This window comes from Podarcis raffonei, chromosome Z (assembly GCF_027172205.1).
Source record: "Podarcis raffonei isolate rPodRaf1 chromosome Z, rPodRaf1.pri, whole genome shotgun sequence".
Taxonomy (NCBI): domain Eukaryota; kingdom Metazoa; phylum Chordata; class Lepidosauria; order Squamata; family Lacertidae; genus Podarcis; species Podarcis raffonei.
Genome location: NC_070621.1, coordinates 25,354,368 through 25,370,679, shown reverse-complemented (window position 1 = coordinate 25,370,679; position 16,312 = coordinate 25,354,368). Strand labels below are relative to the sequence as shown.

Genomic DNA, 16,312 nt, shown 5'->3' with positions numbered 1-16,312 from the left:
GTTCTAAAATCATCATCATCATCATATGTGCAATTGCTGGTCTTCAAACAAAATTATGTAACTTGTCCCTTAGGTCAGCCCCCTGGGAATCAGGATCCTGGGAATAACAGGCTGATTAGCTAAATGACTGTCCCAGGAAAATTGGTAGAAATTATTTTTTGTGTGTGTGTATGTTTGTATCACATAGAAGAGCAAACCTCACTGAAGCAGAGCCAGCATGGCTTCTGCAAGAGCAAGTCCTGTCTCACAAACCTATTAGAGTTCTTTGAAGAATGTCAACAAGTAAACAGAAAAAGGTGATTCCGTTGATAAAGTGTGCTCAGATTTTCAATGAGCTTTCAACAAGCGTTCCTGAGTAACCTTGGAAAAATGAGAAACACGCATCCCTGCTCTGAGTTGGCGATGAAGAGTCAGGATTGGGCAAAAGACAGCCAAGTGACTGTGGTGATGAGGAGGAGCAACAACAGGCAGGCAGGTCCAGTTCTCTAGACAATCTCTGCCAGGTTATGGACCTTGTCAGATGCCTAAAGATACAAAGCTCCTGTTGCCAGCCCTGTGTGACACATGAGTGAGAAATGTATGACTCAATGACCCTGATGCTAACTTATCACCCAGATCCAGGTGGAGCCAACATTTATCTGCTGGGAAAAGAAGTGTCACTCACCATCCTGATGGTTACCTGAATCAGCTGGGGATTTGCTCCGGCGCACAGGAGCTGGACTCTTTGCAGAGCTCTTCTGAGGTGTTGGGGAGGACTTGCTGCCTGGAGTAGTTGGAGGGTTGCTTTTCATTACCCGGCACTCTGATAAACAACATACAAAACCAAAGTAAGTGATTGCATTGATCCGTTAAGTGTCTTACATATCTGCAGCAGCTAGAGCAGGCTTCCTCAAACTCGGCCCTCCAGATGTTTTGAGACTACAGTTCTCATCATCCATGACCACTGGTCCTGCTAGCTATGGATCATGGGATTTGTAGGCCAAAAACATCTGGAGGGCAGAGTTTGAGCAAGCCTGACCTAGAGAGATGGTAGTATGCTGTTGTTGTTTTTAAGCATGGCATTACAATTATACATTGAGGGAGGCCTATATAGTTCAGCAGTAGTGCACATGATCTGCATTTGAAAGGTCCCTGGAATCCTCAGGTAGGAAAGATTTCTGCCTGAAACCTTAGAGAGCCAATGTCAATTAAATCAACCTGAATTTTCCTCTTCTTTCCCCAATCTCTTGTTTCTGCTCTCTTCCATCTCCCTGGACTCCTGGAGAGTTCTGGAGTTGATTCTTCTTGACCAGTGCTTACTTGGTTTATGGACAGCAGCTGCAGGTTTAACAGGAACTTCCAGCCCTCTGACACATCCAGACTTCCTCGCAGGAAAGGAAGTATATCCATCCTGGTGGTGGTGCAGCCATGCCTCCCCCACTTCTTAGCAAGCCTTGTCTAATGGCTTGACCATACTTCCACTTGTCTTAGAAAGCACGGGCTCAAGTGGTTTCCCACTTGTCTCATACTTGCTAGGGCCCAAGCACTTTTCCCTTTGCCCCAACACTTTCTCCTGGAAAACCTGGTCTAATTACTATGAGATCATTCCTGGCACTATCTAATCCCAAACAACATATTGCATATAACTATGCAGATATTTAACCTACAGATTCTGCAGCAAACCCACAATTCGGATTGCAAGGTCTGAACTGGGAACAAAGTAATCTTATACACCCAAGGGGCGTGTGTGATGATATCATCACATAAAATGGTGGTTTAGATTATCTAATCCCACTCACGCCACCAAATTAAAATACTTTTCAACCTTAATCAGCCCTCAGTGTGCTATTGCAGATTTAGCATAAGAAAACAATGCTTCAGAGTTTTGGAGGCGAGAAAGAGAAAAAGTCCTATTTCCCATTGTGATCAGCTAATCTAAAAATTTCAGGCCAGCAGTGAATGGAGAGTGGCCTGCAATAGCAAGAAAATCAAACCACGCCTGAGAAGGAATTAGCTCTAACTGTTGAGCTTTTACAGGAATATTTAAAGGAACTTAGGGAGGAGTGGCAGAATGTAGCTACTGCTTTGAGAGAAGAGACCTCCCTATAGCAATGAAGGAAATAATTAAAACTGCAAGTGGGGCTGTAGATCTTGCTCTAAAGCACAAGGCCGTAATTTCTTCCCTTAAGAAACATCAGTAGATGTTCATAATAGCATTGATTGATTGGGAGAATAGAAATTGCATAACTAATTTAGGGCTCAAGGGGTGGGTGGGTGGGTGAGTCAGTGTGTATATGTGAGAGTGGGATCTCCATTTATTTATTTTATGGGTAAAGGAGACTGCCAATCAAGGGCAGCCACTGGGAGAGCTGAGAAGCAGAGCTGCGACAGGCCAGCTCCGTTAGGCCTTCTCTCACTTGTGGGGTGCCTCAGGGTTCTGTCCTCTCCCCCATGCTTTTTAATATCTATATGAAGCCGCTGGGAGAGATCATCAGGGGGTTTGGACTGGGTGTTCATCAGTATGCAGATGACACCCAGCTCTACCTCTCCTTTAAATCAGAACCAGTGAAGGCAGTGAAGGTCCTGTGTGAGTGCCTGGAGGCAGTTGGAGGATGGATGGCGGCTAACAGATTGAGGTTGAATCCTGACAAGACAGAAGTACTGTTTTTGGGGGACAGGGAGCGGGTTGGTGTGGGGGATTCCCTGGTCTTGAATGGGGTAACTGTGCCCCTGAAGGACCAGGTGCGCAGCCTGGGAGTCATTTTGGACTCACAGCTGTCCATGGAGGCGCAGGTTAACTCTGTGTCCAGGGCAGCTGTCTACCAGCTCCACCTGGTACGCAGGCTAAGACCCTACCTGCCCGCAAACTGTCTCGCCAGAGTGGTGCATGCTCTAGTTATCTCACGCTTGGACTACTGCAACGCGCTCTACGTGGGGCTACCTTTGAAGGTGACCCGGAAACTGCAATTAATCCAGAATGCGGCAGCTAGACTGGTGACTGGGAGTGGCCGCCGGGACCACATAACACCGGTTCTGAGAGATCTGCATTGGCTCCCAGTACGTTTCCGAGCACGATTCAAAGTGTTGGTGTTGACCTTTAAAGCCCTAAACGGCCTCGGTCCTGTATACCTGAAGGAGCGTCTCCACCCCCATCGTTCAGCCCGGACACTGAGATCCAGCGCCGAGGGCCTTCTGGCGGTTCCCTCATTGCGAGAAGTGAGGTTACAGGGAACCAGACAGAGGGCCTTCTCGGTAGTGGCGCCCGCCCTGTGGAACGCCCTCCCATCAGATGTCAAAGAGATAAATAATTACCTGACATTCAGAAGACATCTTAAGGCAGCCCTGTTCAGGGAAGTTTTTAATATGTAACGCTGTACTGTTTTTAACACTGATTGGGAGCCGCCCAGAGTGGCTGGGGAAACTCAGCCAGATGGGCGGGGTATAAATAATAAATTATTATTATTATTATTATTCTCTCCCTCCACAGTCATCTGAGGGCAGCCATTTTGTCAGGCTGCCTCAGTGGGAGAGATAGGAACAGCTGTCTAAACATGGGGGTTTAAGGTTTTTTTTTTTTTTGCTTTTATTCTCTTCCCTCCTTGCCCCTTTCTCCTTGTGTGATGTATTTTTATTTATTAGAATCTAAGCCTGTGGGCATTGGCAGAGGAAGGGGTGTGCGGTGGGTGCGGTCCACCCCAGGTGTCATGGCCCCCCTGGGACGCTTGCCAAAATGGAATGATGAATAATAATGCCAAAATGAAATGATTATGTTTGTTGCTGCTGTTTGAGGTAGCTGGGACTTTTTCTTTCTTTCTCTTGTGGAGGGTGTGTTTTCTGCTAACTCCCTTCCAATGCACTTTATATAAAAAAAGAAGATCCCTACAGAATATTTCTGCAAGAAAAAGAATTTTGATGCCCTGATCAAATCCATAATTATTATTAAAAAACAAACAAACAGAATTTAACTCAATTAACTTTATACAGCAAAGCAAAAAACCAAGATGGCAGAATCCAATTTAAATAAATCAACACATATGGGAGGACTTAGGACCCCAAATTTATTATGGTCATGATCCTGCGCATGTAATAATGAAACAATAATCTGTTTTTATAGAAATAGAGCTGAGACCTTACCCTATTTAACTTACCAGTCTATTGTCCTCAACAATATACTGAGTCCCTTTTCTTTAGCAGACTTACAAGTTTGAACCTCAAGATCCAAAAATTTGGCCCCAGTAATGTGTACAATTATTCATTTTGTAACAGTTCTAGAGAAACACATTTCAAAGGCTGAAAACAAAAGGGACTATACACAAAAAGAGACCTCTATAAGGGGATGAAACCTCTTACTGGAGTGCAGAAAATGATACAATTTGGTGACCTTGAAATCAGTTCACTGTCCATACATCAAATTATACATTTCCTTGCTAACCCAGCCGTATTATCTCAAGCCACCAGACCCTTAAATGTTATTGAACAACTGACTTTAAATTATACATAGAATCAAAAAGGTTGCTATCCAGTATCTAAAAGATTACCTGTGATGTAATGACAGGGATCTGATTTCATAAAAATCTATTTGTGAATCAGATCAATATTGTGAAATTGATAACACAGTATGGCGAAAACGGGGGGGGGGGCGCTTTTATGTCAGATTTAGCTAAAATGAGAGAAAGTAGTTTTAAAACAATTCACAGATGGGACTACACACCTGTCTCCACCAATGTTGTTCAGCCGGGACATTGAGGTCCAGCTCCAGGGGCCTCCTGGCAGTTCCCTCACTGCGAGAAGTGAGGTTGTGGGGAACCAGGCCGAGGGCATTCTCAATAGTAGCACCCACCCTGTGGAACTCCGCTAAACCGCAAGTAGTACCTCAGGTTGCAAACTTTGCCCCAGGATGAGAACGGAAATTGCACACTGGCAGTAGCAGGAGGCCCCATTAGTGAAAGCCCGTCTCAGGTTAAGAATGGTTTCGGGTTAAGAACAGACCTCTGGAACGAATTAAGTTCGGAACCCGAGGTACCACTGTATTTGACTTTTAGAAGGCAGCCCTGTTTAGGGAAGTTCTTAATGTATGATGTTTTACCGTGTTTTTAATACTCTGTTGAGAGCTGCCCAGAGTGGCTGGGGCAACCCAGTCAGATGGGTGGCATACAATTATTATTATAATTATAATTATTATTATTATTAAGCGTTATGTTGGAGAGGATGTCAGCAGATAGGCTAATACATCCATATGCGGTGGGAATGCAAACCTGCACAATTATTTTGGAAATTAGTCTTTGAAGAAATTCCTTCCATTACAAGACAAGTGATACAACCTGTTCTGAGGCTAGCTTTATTAAATCTGGAAAGAAGAATGTTGTCCCACCCGTCCACCAGCTACCAATGGTTCACTCTAGGGCAGTGTGTTAAGATGAAGAGTAAAAGACCCTTAACTACTATAGTTAATTATAATCTGCTTGATACAGTCTTCATTTGCTTTGTATATGCATGGAATGTTCCTTGGGTGGTGAGGGTATATGGAGATTGTTCGTTACATGCATTTTTTTAAACTGAAAACTAGAGAAGATACACACACACACACACACACACACACACACCAGAACCGAGGTTGGCAATAAAATTCCCCAAGTTTCCTTACAATTAGTGTGGGGGGACGACAACAATATGACGTCTTCTGAGATGGTATTATAATGTAATGTCACCATGGAAAATGGCAGTATATGCATGGAATGTTCCTTGGGTGGAATGTTCCTTGGGTGGTGAGGGTATATGGAGATTGTTCGTTACATGCATTTTTTTTAACTGAAAACTAGAGAAGATACACACACACACACACACACACACACACACCAGAACCGAGGTTGGCAATAAAATTCCCCAAGTTTCCTTACAATTAGTGTGGGGGGACGACAACAATATGACGTCTTCTGAGATGGTATTATAATGTAATGTCACCATGGAAAATGCCAGTATATGCATGGAATGTTCCTTGGGTGGAATGTTCCTTGGGTGGTGAGGGTATATGGAGATTGTTCGTTACATGCATTTTTTTTAACTGAAAACTAGAGAAGATACACACACACACACACACACACACACACCAGAACCGAGGTTGGCAATAAAATTCCCCAAGTTTCCTTACAATTAGTGTGGGGGGACGACAACAATATGACGTCTTCTGAGATGGTATTATAATGTAATGTCACCATGGAAAATGCCAGTATATGCAGAACCGCACCATCAGAGCTAGGCATGGGGGTTGGAGAGGCAGAAAGCAAGATTATAACAGTCTCCAAGAGTCAGGCTTGCTGGGGAGCCCTAAGACACTGCCAAGATGAATAGATTTAAAAGAGATGGAATAACCTTTTTTCAAAGGAGCTCAGAGGCACAGAAGCAGGGAGATGAATACAGGAGAGAAATATGAGATAGAGAATACTTTGCCTTGTCAAGCATCAGGACATCACATCAGGCAGCAGCCGATGTCCCTCACATTGTCAGCTATCCTCCAGTCAGGCAAGCAGAATTACTCATGTCATCATGACAAAAGCCATCACAGTAAGAGACATGCATCTGCAGGACATCAGGCACCACAGACATATCAACTCTAGCTGCTGAGCTGTGAAATAAAGCCTGAGAAAGGAGGATGGCAAGGGCATGGTCCAATTCAGAGACTCTAATGCCTGTATAGGAGCTTGGATGCATATTATAGCCCCATCTGCACTATACATCAAAAGCACAACCCTATCACTTTAGACAGTCATTGTTTCCCCAAAGGGTCCAGTGAACTGTAGTTTGTTCATTATGCTGAAAGTCATTAGGAGACCCTTATCCCACTCACACAGCCCCAATTCCCAGATACTTTGGAAGGAAGCAGTGACTGCTTAATGTGGAATGATACTGTCTTAAATGTATAGTGCAGATGGGCCCTATCAAACACCCGGGCAACACTGGGGCAACCCAATTCTCGCAGAACTCCAATATGTACTTCAGAATGCTGGGGACCAACACCAGTTAGCCATCACTACTGAACCTCTCAAAACAGCATTTATCTTTCTATTCATCTGCCTATCCACCCAATCCATCCAAAATGGAAGTATCATTTCTCTGTGCCCAATATGAATTTGTAACACAGAGCATCTTCTCCTTACCCCAAAGACCTTACTCGTTTTGAAGAATGGGAAGATCAAAAGATGTCCTTTAGTTTCTAAAGTCTTTATGTTTCTAAATGCCTGATTTGCATTTATGTACCAAAATTGGATGGAATGGCATGAATATTAATTATATATGATACACTAACAATAAATGTTAGGCACTAGGGGTTCAAGTGCCCAACCTTACTAATTAAAAACATGTAGTCTTGTATATTTTAATTGTATTTCTGTTGGGGGTTTAGCAGCCTTAGGAATTTATTTGAAGGGAGGGGGACCCCAAACAAACAACTAAGCAAGCAACTGAAAAGGAAAGCTTGGACTGAGATAAGGAGTGAAATTTTCTTGAAATCTTGATGTTGAGCCTATCCATACAGATGTGGGTTTTCTCCCACTAATACTCATCCTGCTCCTTGATTTTTACTCTTTCTGCTAAAAGAATACAAACAATGCTCACATTATTATATGCATATTATATTAATATATTTCCAAAGTAACCAGCACATAAACAGATACAGACAACAATGTATAAAAATACTCATGTATTCATTCTTATGAAATTATACTGCAGAAATATAGTACTGTGTGGAGCTTGACTCTTTTCATATGCATAGTTTTTGCTTGTGTAACTTTGCATATAATTAGTTGGGCTTTTTCATAAACATGCACAAGAGGCTTGATGCAAGAGGCTGTAACATGTGGGCAAAGCTTGACCAGTCAGAACCACCAAATTGTGGGTATAAACCCATTTAAAACAGATTACTCCTCCATTCTTATCCATGACTCTCTCTATTCATTTAAGCTTTTTATCTACTGTGAACAAAATGTGTGTGGCTGGCAAAGGTCTAAGAGGACACAGTCTCAATGCTTTTACACAGGAGTAGATGGTGCCTGGTGCTTCTCTTTTCTATTGATAACACATGGGCTGAAACTCACATCAGCAGCAGCACCTCAAGGCTGCAGCTACCTCTCCCTGTGCCATAGGTCTGCCCCTGAAGATGGCAGGGTTTGGTTTAAGGAAGTTATTCCTTCGCTGCTATAATTCTGGGTGCAGCTGCAAGGTAGCCTGCTCTGGCTTTTGCTACTACGACTGACCCTATCATTAGACAGAGTTTTTTAGGTGTCAGGAAAGCGAATTGTTAGTTGTTGAATCTGTTATTACTGACTTTTCTTTTCTTTTTTAATGCCAGGTCTAGAGAGAGATGCATTTTGTTGCTGCAGGTGCCTTGAATACAGTCCACATTGCCTTAGGAGGGGGCAGCATGACTTAGAACAGCCAAACCAGTGGCTGCAGAGACTTTCAACTCTTTGGTCTCTCTGCTGTGGTGATAGAAGAGAAGATGCCTGGGAGTCTGAAGCCCTTTTGGCCCACACAAGTCAGACTGCAGAGCTGGTATGGTGTGGTGTGTGAGGGTGTGCATGTGCCAAAGATGATGTGGTTTCAAACAGTCACGTTCTCATGTACACTGCTGTCAGCTACCTAACAGGCTGCAATCAAGGTGCTGCTTCTGGTGTATAAAGCCCTCTATAGCATGGGATCAGGATATCTGTAAAAAATCTCACATCTTATATACTCAATCAGTCATTGAGGTCTGCAGATGAGGGCCTCTTGTAGATACCACCTTATCAGGAGGTCCGTATAGTACAATATAGGAATCAGGCCTTTAGTGTGACAGCATCTACCATTCATAATTCTCTTCCCTTGGGTATCAGATAGGCAGCACCTATGTCATCTTTTGGGTGCCCACAGAAGACCTTTCTCTTTCAGCAAGCCTTTTAAGCAGAGATCTTTCCAAGTCTGCAGCTGCATTGGAATTGTTTTTTAGATGTTTTAACTGTTTTATGGCTTGTCTGTTTGCTGCCCTGGGCTCTTTCGTAAGGAAGGGAAAGATATAAATCTAATTAATTAATAATAAAAGCTAATACACTGGAATTTTAATGGGGCTCTCACTAGCAACACATAATGCACAATAAACAGCTTCTAGTTTTTGCATCTCCCAAGAACCTGAAAAGAGATGTGGGAGCTCTGAGCACCTGCAAGCAAAATGTTCCGCTGGTTGGCAGAATGCCCAGTCTTCTTTGGGTTCAGACACCTCAGGCTGGGCTTCCTGTCAAGTTGCCCTGTCAGGATTTCTTTTCCAAATTGTCTTGAGAGAGACAGAGAAAGAGCTTCCCTGGAGCTGTGAGAACTGCTAAAATATACATAAGACTCTTGGGTCCAAGCCAACATGTAAGTTTCATGAAGACTTTCTGATTCCATAAAGAATGAGTGAGACTTTTGTGTGTGTAGGGGTGGGAGGAAAACCAAGGGCTGCCACCCACCAAAAAACCATCTCAGTCAAGTGGAAATGATGGGTAAACTAGCAAAGACTTTAGATTGGGAGGCAGTGAAGAAGGGGCAGTTTTCTGGGGATGCATTTTGGAGCTTGCATAATAAGCATGCATTATGACTTGAGACCCTTGGACCCTGTTATGGTCCTGGTGGCTTGCACATTTCCTGCTCAGGTTCCCAGTTGGCTGATAATTAACTGAGGGCTGAGAAGCCAGCAACATTGGATCTGCCCACTGAGGGGCTCAATGCAATCAGGGCCGGTACCTGAGGTGAACCACAAAATAGTGACTCCATCCATGCCGGGGAAGAAGGGGTGATTGAGGATCTATGTCAGGAAAAGGGGGGGTGACAGATGAAATCCTTTGCCATTCATATCTCAGCCAAGTTTGCTGAATGCTGCAAGCAGTATTAATTATGCAACTTAAGCTAAACTTGCATAGATTTGCTTGTTCTACATAGTGTTATTTGCTTTTCAATTTGGAATATGGGTAAGGAGTTATATAGGGCCTTCTACTGAGTTTAAGAGATTTCATTCAACAGAGCATTGGTTTACAAAAAAGAAAGAGAGAGGGAGGGAGTTCTTGGGGTGCTGCATCCTGCATTTGAAGCACTTGACAAATCAACATTTTAAAAAATTAATGGGAGTGATTAAGTATCTTATACAAAATGCATCCATATGGCTATAATGAGATGACATTTCCTGGCAGATCCTGCCGCTCCTGTGAAGTGTATAATGTTGGCACCATTAATGAGACCACCTATTCTGCCTTGTGGCAAATCTGTCATTGCCCATTAGATGCTAACATGCGTAAACTGCTCAATCAGTGGGAAACCCAGACATCTACATTCACGGACTGCATTTCCAGATATCTATGCATTTATGAAGACACTAGGGTTTCATCAAAGATGGTAGCAGCACATTTCCCCACAAGAGAATTTGAAATTTTGTGTGTTGTTACATAGGCAAGTACATCCCAGTTAGTAGTATATTCTGAAAGGAGGTTATTTTACCCTCTCACTTGAAATACAGGCATCGTCTGCCTCCTAACAGTGGCTTGAGGCCAGCACAGAGTGAGCCATGGCACAAATAAGACAGAAAATTGCGCTGTCAGAATTTCCCGTCTCAAATGCTACCATCACAACCTTTCCGAAATTCAGAGTCAGTGTTGGGCCTCAAGCAGGATTTTTAAGAGGAGACAGAGGAGCTTTAGCAATATTTCTCAAGGAAGAGGTGAGGTTGCCGATTCTTAGGCTGTCAGTGGATTTTGGCTAAAGCAACATTTGGAGAGGCAGTTTGGATAAGACATGTACAATTTCTCTGGAGGAGATCACTTGTCTCAGTTCTTCACACATTTCAAAGTGGACAAGGGAGATATGCTGTGAAGTTTAAAAGTGAGACAAGCCACACCCAGGTGGACAATTCATAAGCTTTAACTAACATTGGACAGACAGACTTGGTGTTGGTGAGTAGGGGATATTGAAAACTCACAGACAGCAAAACAACCACTTGTGCGTATAAAATTCAAGCTGCCTTTTCTAGAGGTGTGCACTCACCACAATATTTGAATATATTTCTAACTTTGGGAAGCAGCCTAGTCTGTTTCAGAGCTATTCAGCATCCCTCCAAGTTGATTTGTTATTCAGGACCAAATTTTTAGATCTGTTAAAAACAAAGATGTGTCTATCCTCTGTCCCCTGCCCCACACCCCCTATAACAGGGAATCTAAACATGGCTATAGCCTTTTATTTTCTCAGAAGTGGATGAAATTTGTAGGCACAGCAGAACCTCGAGAATGGATTGAGGCTGCCAAAGTATAGGCAAATGTATTCAATGGTTTTCATATAGGGCACCTTTATATTTTGATTATTATTATTTTATAAAAGCTATAACTTTCCATTTTCTCATGGAACAGGATGCCATTTGCAGGCATTGTCACTCCTCCTGAGCAGAGGAAGCCTGTCCAATTTTTAAATGGTAGCTGCAGTTCTTATTCAGCAAAGGAAGACTTTACCTTTTGGATATTAGTACAATAGGAATAATAGGGTGAGGGGGGGGAATGAACATCTTCCCCATGGTAGGAAAAATGTCACACACCAAAATGACCCTATTACTCCAATAGGGTTTCTGGATGTGGGTTTCTGTCCACCAAACCTTAGATTTTTGGGGATATAATGAAGAATTTGTCATTGATTTGCAGAATGAGAGGCATAGATCCATGTGAAAAATAAACATACAGTGGTTTTCACTCAGAGTAGACCCACTTAAATTAATGAACACGACTAAGTTAGGCCAAGTAATTTCAGTAGCTCTGCTCTGAGTAAAACTTCATTGACTGCCAGCCATTGTTTTTACCCACTACCAAAAATCAAAATGAAATTGTCACTGTTATTCGAATGCTCTAGAAAAACAAATGTGATTAAAAGTTAGACCTGTCCATCAAATTGAAGCTCCCAAAACATTCACCCCTAGCCCTCTTGAGCTCTAGGACTTTCCCGAGTCAGCTTGGGGTTGTATTCAAAGCAGCACCAAGGGGAAGATCCCATCAGGGCAAGGATTTATCCTTGTGCAACAGAATCTTCTCCCTTCTCCTCCAGCCACACGCTCACTAAATCTATTATGCGGTTACCCTCAACCCTCTGAAGCAGATTTGTGTAGTGTGCTATGGAGAAGAGGGGGGGGAAGTCCCTCTGTGCAAGCAAAACGAGTTCTACTGCCATAATTATTTGGTTGAATACCATCCTTCGTTCCAGGTGGGTTTTGGTTGTGCACATTTTTCAACTGCCAAGGTCACTCTTAGCTTAGGGAGTGCCTGCTACACCTCAAAATGCCTTGTTAACTGCACGATCCAACTCAGAAATATGAGACTTCCCCAAATCACCTAGGTTTACCTTGTCACAGAAGTGACACACACCCTTAGTATTTACTGGTACATGCATTCACACCCACACATCTAAAATAAAAAGCCCTGTGGCAGTCCAACTTCAAGCTGATAAAGGTATAAAAAGATTTTACCCCTGCCTCCTACAACACACAAATTTATAGATAGTACAACAACAGTGTGATTGATATTACCATTTTCATCCAGAGAAAAGTCATCCTGTGCATAGCGGAATTTCTCTGGACCACAGGCAATAAACACATCATCGTCACCGAAGAAATCGTGGAGACAGGTCACCTATCGAGAGAACAAAGTCATTCATTGTAGTTTTAATTCATACCACACACTTACAGAACAGGCTTCATGCAAGCATAAAGCAACTTTTACCCCTTCTCTCCATTGCTATTTCTTCATTTCCCAAAAGCCTGCTGCAAAATGTCATATATTCTCAGAAAAACAAGGATAAACTGTTGGTTTTTTGTAAAGAAGAAGAAGACCTTCACCTTCATACCCTACAACATTTCTCTGATGAAAATAGGGATGTCCCATTCCATAATGATAATTTTACTAATTATCCCCCACCCATCTTACTGGGTTGCCCCAGCCTCTCTGGGCAGCTTCCAACATATATAATAATATAATAAGACATTAAACATTTTAAAAAACCTTCCCTATACAGGGTTGCCTTCAACTGGCTCGGGGGTTGGATAACTCCATACCTTCTAAAATTTCTCCAGTGAAAATAGGGACATCCCACCACATCCTCCAAAATTTATCTAATGAAAATATGGATGTCCTAAGGAAAAGCAGGACATTTCAGGATCAAATTAGAAACTGGGACAGCTTCTCTAAATCAGGGACATCCCTGGAAAATAGGGACATTTGGAGGGACTGCACCTTGCAAAATGGTAGTGGCAACAATATTTCCCCCTCAGCAAATAGAGACTAGCAACCTTTGGGACCTTCTCTCCTTCTGCTGTGTTCTGTTCCATCTGGTTCTTGCAAGAGCTCTGCAACTAAGAACTAGTCCCTGAGTTGGCTTTGCACCTCTTCCCTCCCAATCCCCTTTATGTTTAAATTATGACCTTTAGATTATGAACCAGAGAGCAGTGTCTTCCACTGATATTTGTAAGCCTCACTGGGTCCATCCACCTTTCTCCAGTTAAACAAGCAGGGCAAAAATGTTTTCAATGATAAATATGAACACATTGATTTGAGTGGGCTTAGCCTCTAGTCTACATTTCACAAGCCAAATTTTATTTGTGACATCTACAGGCATTCAGGCAGGTTTCCCAGTCCTGCACCCCTCAGTTAAGGATAGGGGGATAAATTTGTTTGGTTTGCCTGCTAATGGAGGAGCAAGACAGGATCCCATGTGCCCACCAGTGCTTTTTCCTTCTTTAGATGATGGTTACATAAGAGCAATGGGGATGCTTGACTATCCTGCCATGTCACAGGGCGCCAAGAACAATGGAGGCAACACAAATAATAAGCAAGGTGTCAGAAAAAGCTCCCATGTGCTCCTCAGTAGCTTCAGTCATGACAGCTTAATTATACCTTACATGTGAAATATCAGTTACGATTACACAGTAACAAGAAGATAACTAAGTTCTTCATTAATCTACTGGAAACAGCAATAATTTCACAGTAACTTGTGTCACCTAATCTTTGGAGAGCTCAGATTTAAGGTGAGTCAGAACAACAGAGCCACCAGGATGGGAAACAATAGCCTCTGCTCAAAAAGTTTCTTTAAAGAGTGTTTCAGAAAACCCATCTTGCTCAATATGCATTTGATTAGTAACTTGGGATAAATGCTTTGGAATTCTGTATTTCTTATGTCTATTTTCTGGCATGGTGATAACCTATATTCCTGACATGGTGATAACCACTCTGTTTTTGGGTCAAAGAGTGTCTTGCTGCTAGTCAAAGTTGAGCTTTGATTTAGTGCTGTAATGGTTTTAGGGGTTGCTCGTGCGTAAGTTACTGCCACTCTAGGCTAGGTTGCCTGGTTAAACCTTTTCTGTCTGGACAGCCATTCACTTCGTGGCTGTTCAGTCGCTAGCAGAATCCGTCAGTTTCTTGAACTTCTTCCAGCAAAGAAGTTCCTTGATGCCAAGTCTACGCCTACTTTCCCTGCCCGGAAGTCTTCTGCACAGGGTGGGTGTGGGTAGCGGAGGACCCATGCTCTCCCCGCTGGTCTCCGGCGAGGAGTCCTGGAGCCCCCTCGCCGATTCCCCCATCTGCCCCCCTTTATCCCTGGTGTTATGCTGATTTCCTTCCCCAGCTGATGAGCTGCCTCTCTCCCTGCTGGGCCCTTCTCCAGCATCGCTTGGGAGCCTTGCCTCCGCCTCTGGCTCCGATGTCAGTTCCCTGACAAGTGGAAACAAAAACAAAAAAAACCCCAAACATGAATTGCAATCCTATTGGCATGTACAGATTAGACAGACGTGCATAGGATTTAGTTGTAAAGCTGCAGATCTATACACACCAGGAAGTAAGTCTCATTGAACTCAATGGGACTTACTTCAGCACAGACATGCACAGAATTGTCCTGTAAAATTACATGAAAACGAACATAAGAGCATAGGAAGAACGCGCTGAATCAGGCCAATGGCCCATCCAGTCCAGCATCCTGTTCCTATAGCAGCAAACCAGATATCTCTAGGAAACCCCCAAGCACAACCTGAGCACTGGAGCTACAACTCCCACCATACCTGACCATTGGCCATGAAGCCTGGGGCTGATGGGATCTGGAGCTGGATAACATCTAGAGGGCCATAGGTTAGCCACCCACTATGTACAGATTGTTTAGAATGCCTCTCCTAAAACACTGGGTACTCACAATCCATTCCCATCTTTCAAGATCAGGGCATGCCCTCAAGATGGATTTGGACTTCAAACCCTCCTCCATTGCACAAATTAAGTATCAGGCATGCCCTACACAAGCTATGTTGTAGCTTTCACAGTTTGCCTGCATATTTGCAGAGAGTGCCATGCCTAGTGGGTATACTGTGCACATCAGCTTACTGCCTACTGAGCCAGAAGTAGTTCATCTTCATTGCCACAGACTGATCTGAATTGGACTGTGATTAAATTAATTTCAGGCTATAATAAATCAGACGCAAAGCTTTCCATTACCGCGATGGGTCTCAGCATTTCAGATGGGTGACTATTATTGCAGATTAAAACCAGACAGACAGATAAAACTACAGAATAGTTGCCATTACAATTCTTTGGTTTTCACACATCTTTCATTTTCCAAGCCAGGAACTTTGGGGAAGCCCCCCCCCCCCCGCTGATTCACCTATATGAGACCCACAATGAGACCCAGTTTATAGCTGATATGGGCAACACACATCATGCCCTTACCCACATAAGTGTTTCGTGCAGCCTCTCTCCTTCAAATTTGCTAAGGGGAGAATGTCTGAAGTTCTTCCCATTGAAAGATCTCCCCGGAGATTGGAGTTCTACATGGCTTGATGTTCTCTTTCAAGAGGAACTGATAAATAAGGACCCCCCCCCCAGCTCCATTCTTTAACATTTCAGAATTTCAGAAAAAAACATGCTGGATCAGTCAATGGGCCACCTAGTCCAGCATCCTGCTCTCAAAGTGGCCACTCAGTTGCCTTCTAGGAAACCCACAAGCAAGACCGGAGCACTCTCCCTCTGTGGTTTCCAGCAACTGGCATTAAGAGGCACACTGTCTCCAACTGCAAAGACAGAACATGTCCATCATGGCTAGCAGCCATAGATAGCCTTCTCCTCCATGGATTTGTCCAATCCTCTTTTAAAGCCATCCAAGTTGATGGCCATCACTGCCTCCTTGTGGGAGTGAGTGAAACAAGTGGTATGTGAAGCAGTACTTCCTTCTGTAGGTCATGAATCTTCCATCCTTCAGCTTCACTGGGTGTCCATGAGTTCTAGTGTTATGAGAAAAGGAGAAGCCCTGTTCTTTCTCCACGCCATGT

The 16,312-nt window shown here is 43.3% G+C and overlaps 1 protein-coding gene across 4 annotated transcripts in view; it reads right to left on the bottom strand.

Moving 5' to 3' along the window:
- Positions 1–16,312, bottom strand: part of DCX (doublecortin) — a 109,521-nt gene that overhangs the window by 16,287 nt on the left and 76,922 nt on the right. For 2 of the 4 annotated variants that reach the window (XM_053375022.1, XM_053375023.1), the window contains exons 4-5: positions 12,539–12,641; positions 665–802 (exon numbers count right to left, since the gene is read on the bottom strand). In XM_053375022.1, the coding sequence (XP_053230997.1) occupies positions 665–802; positions 12,539–12,641 (241 nt within the window). The remainder of the gene's footprint in view (positions 1–664; positions 803–12,538; positions 12,642–16,312) is intronic. The other 2 variants (XM_053375024.1, XM_053375025.1) reach the window with 1 other exon arrangement.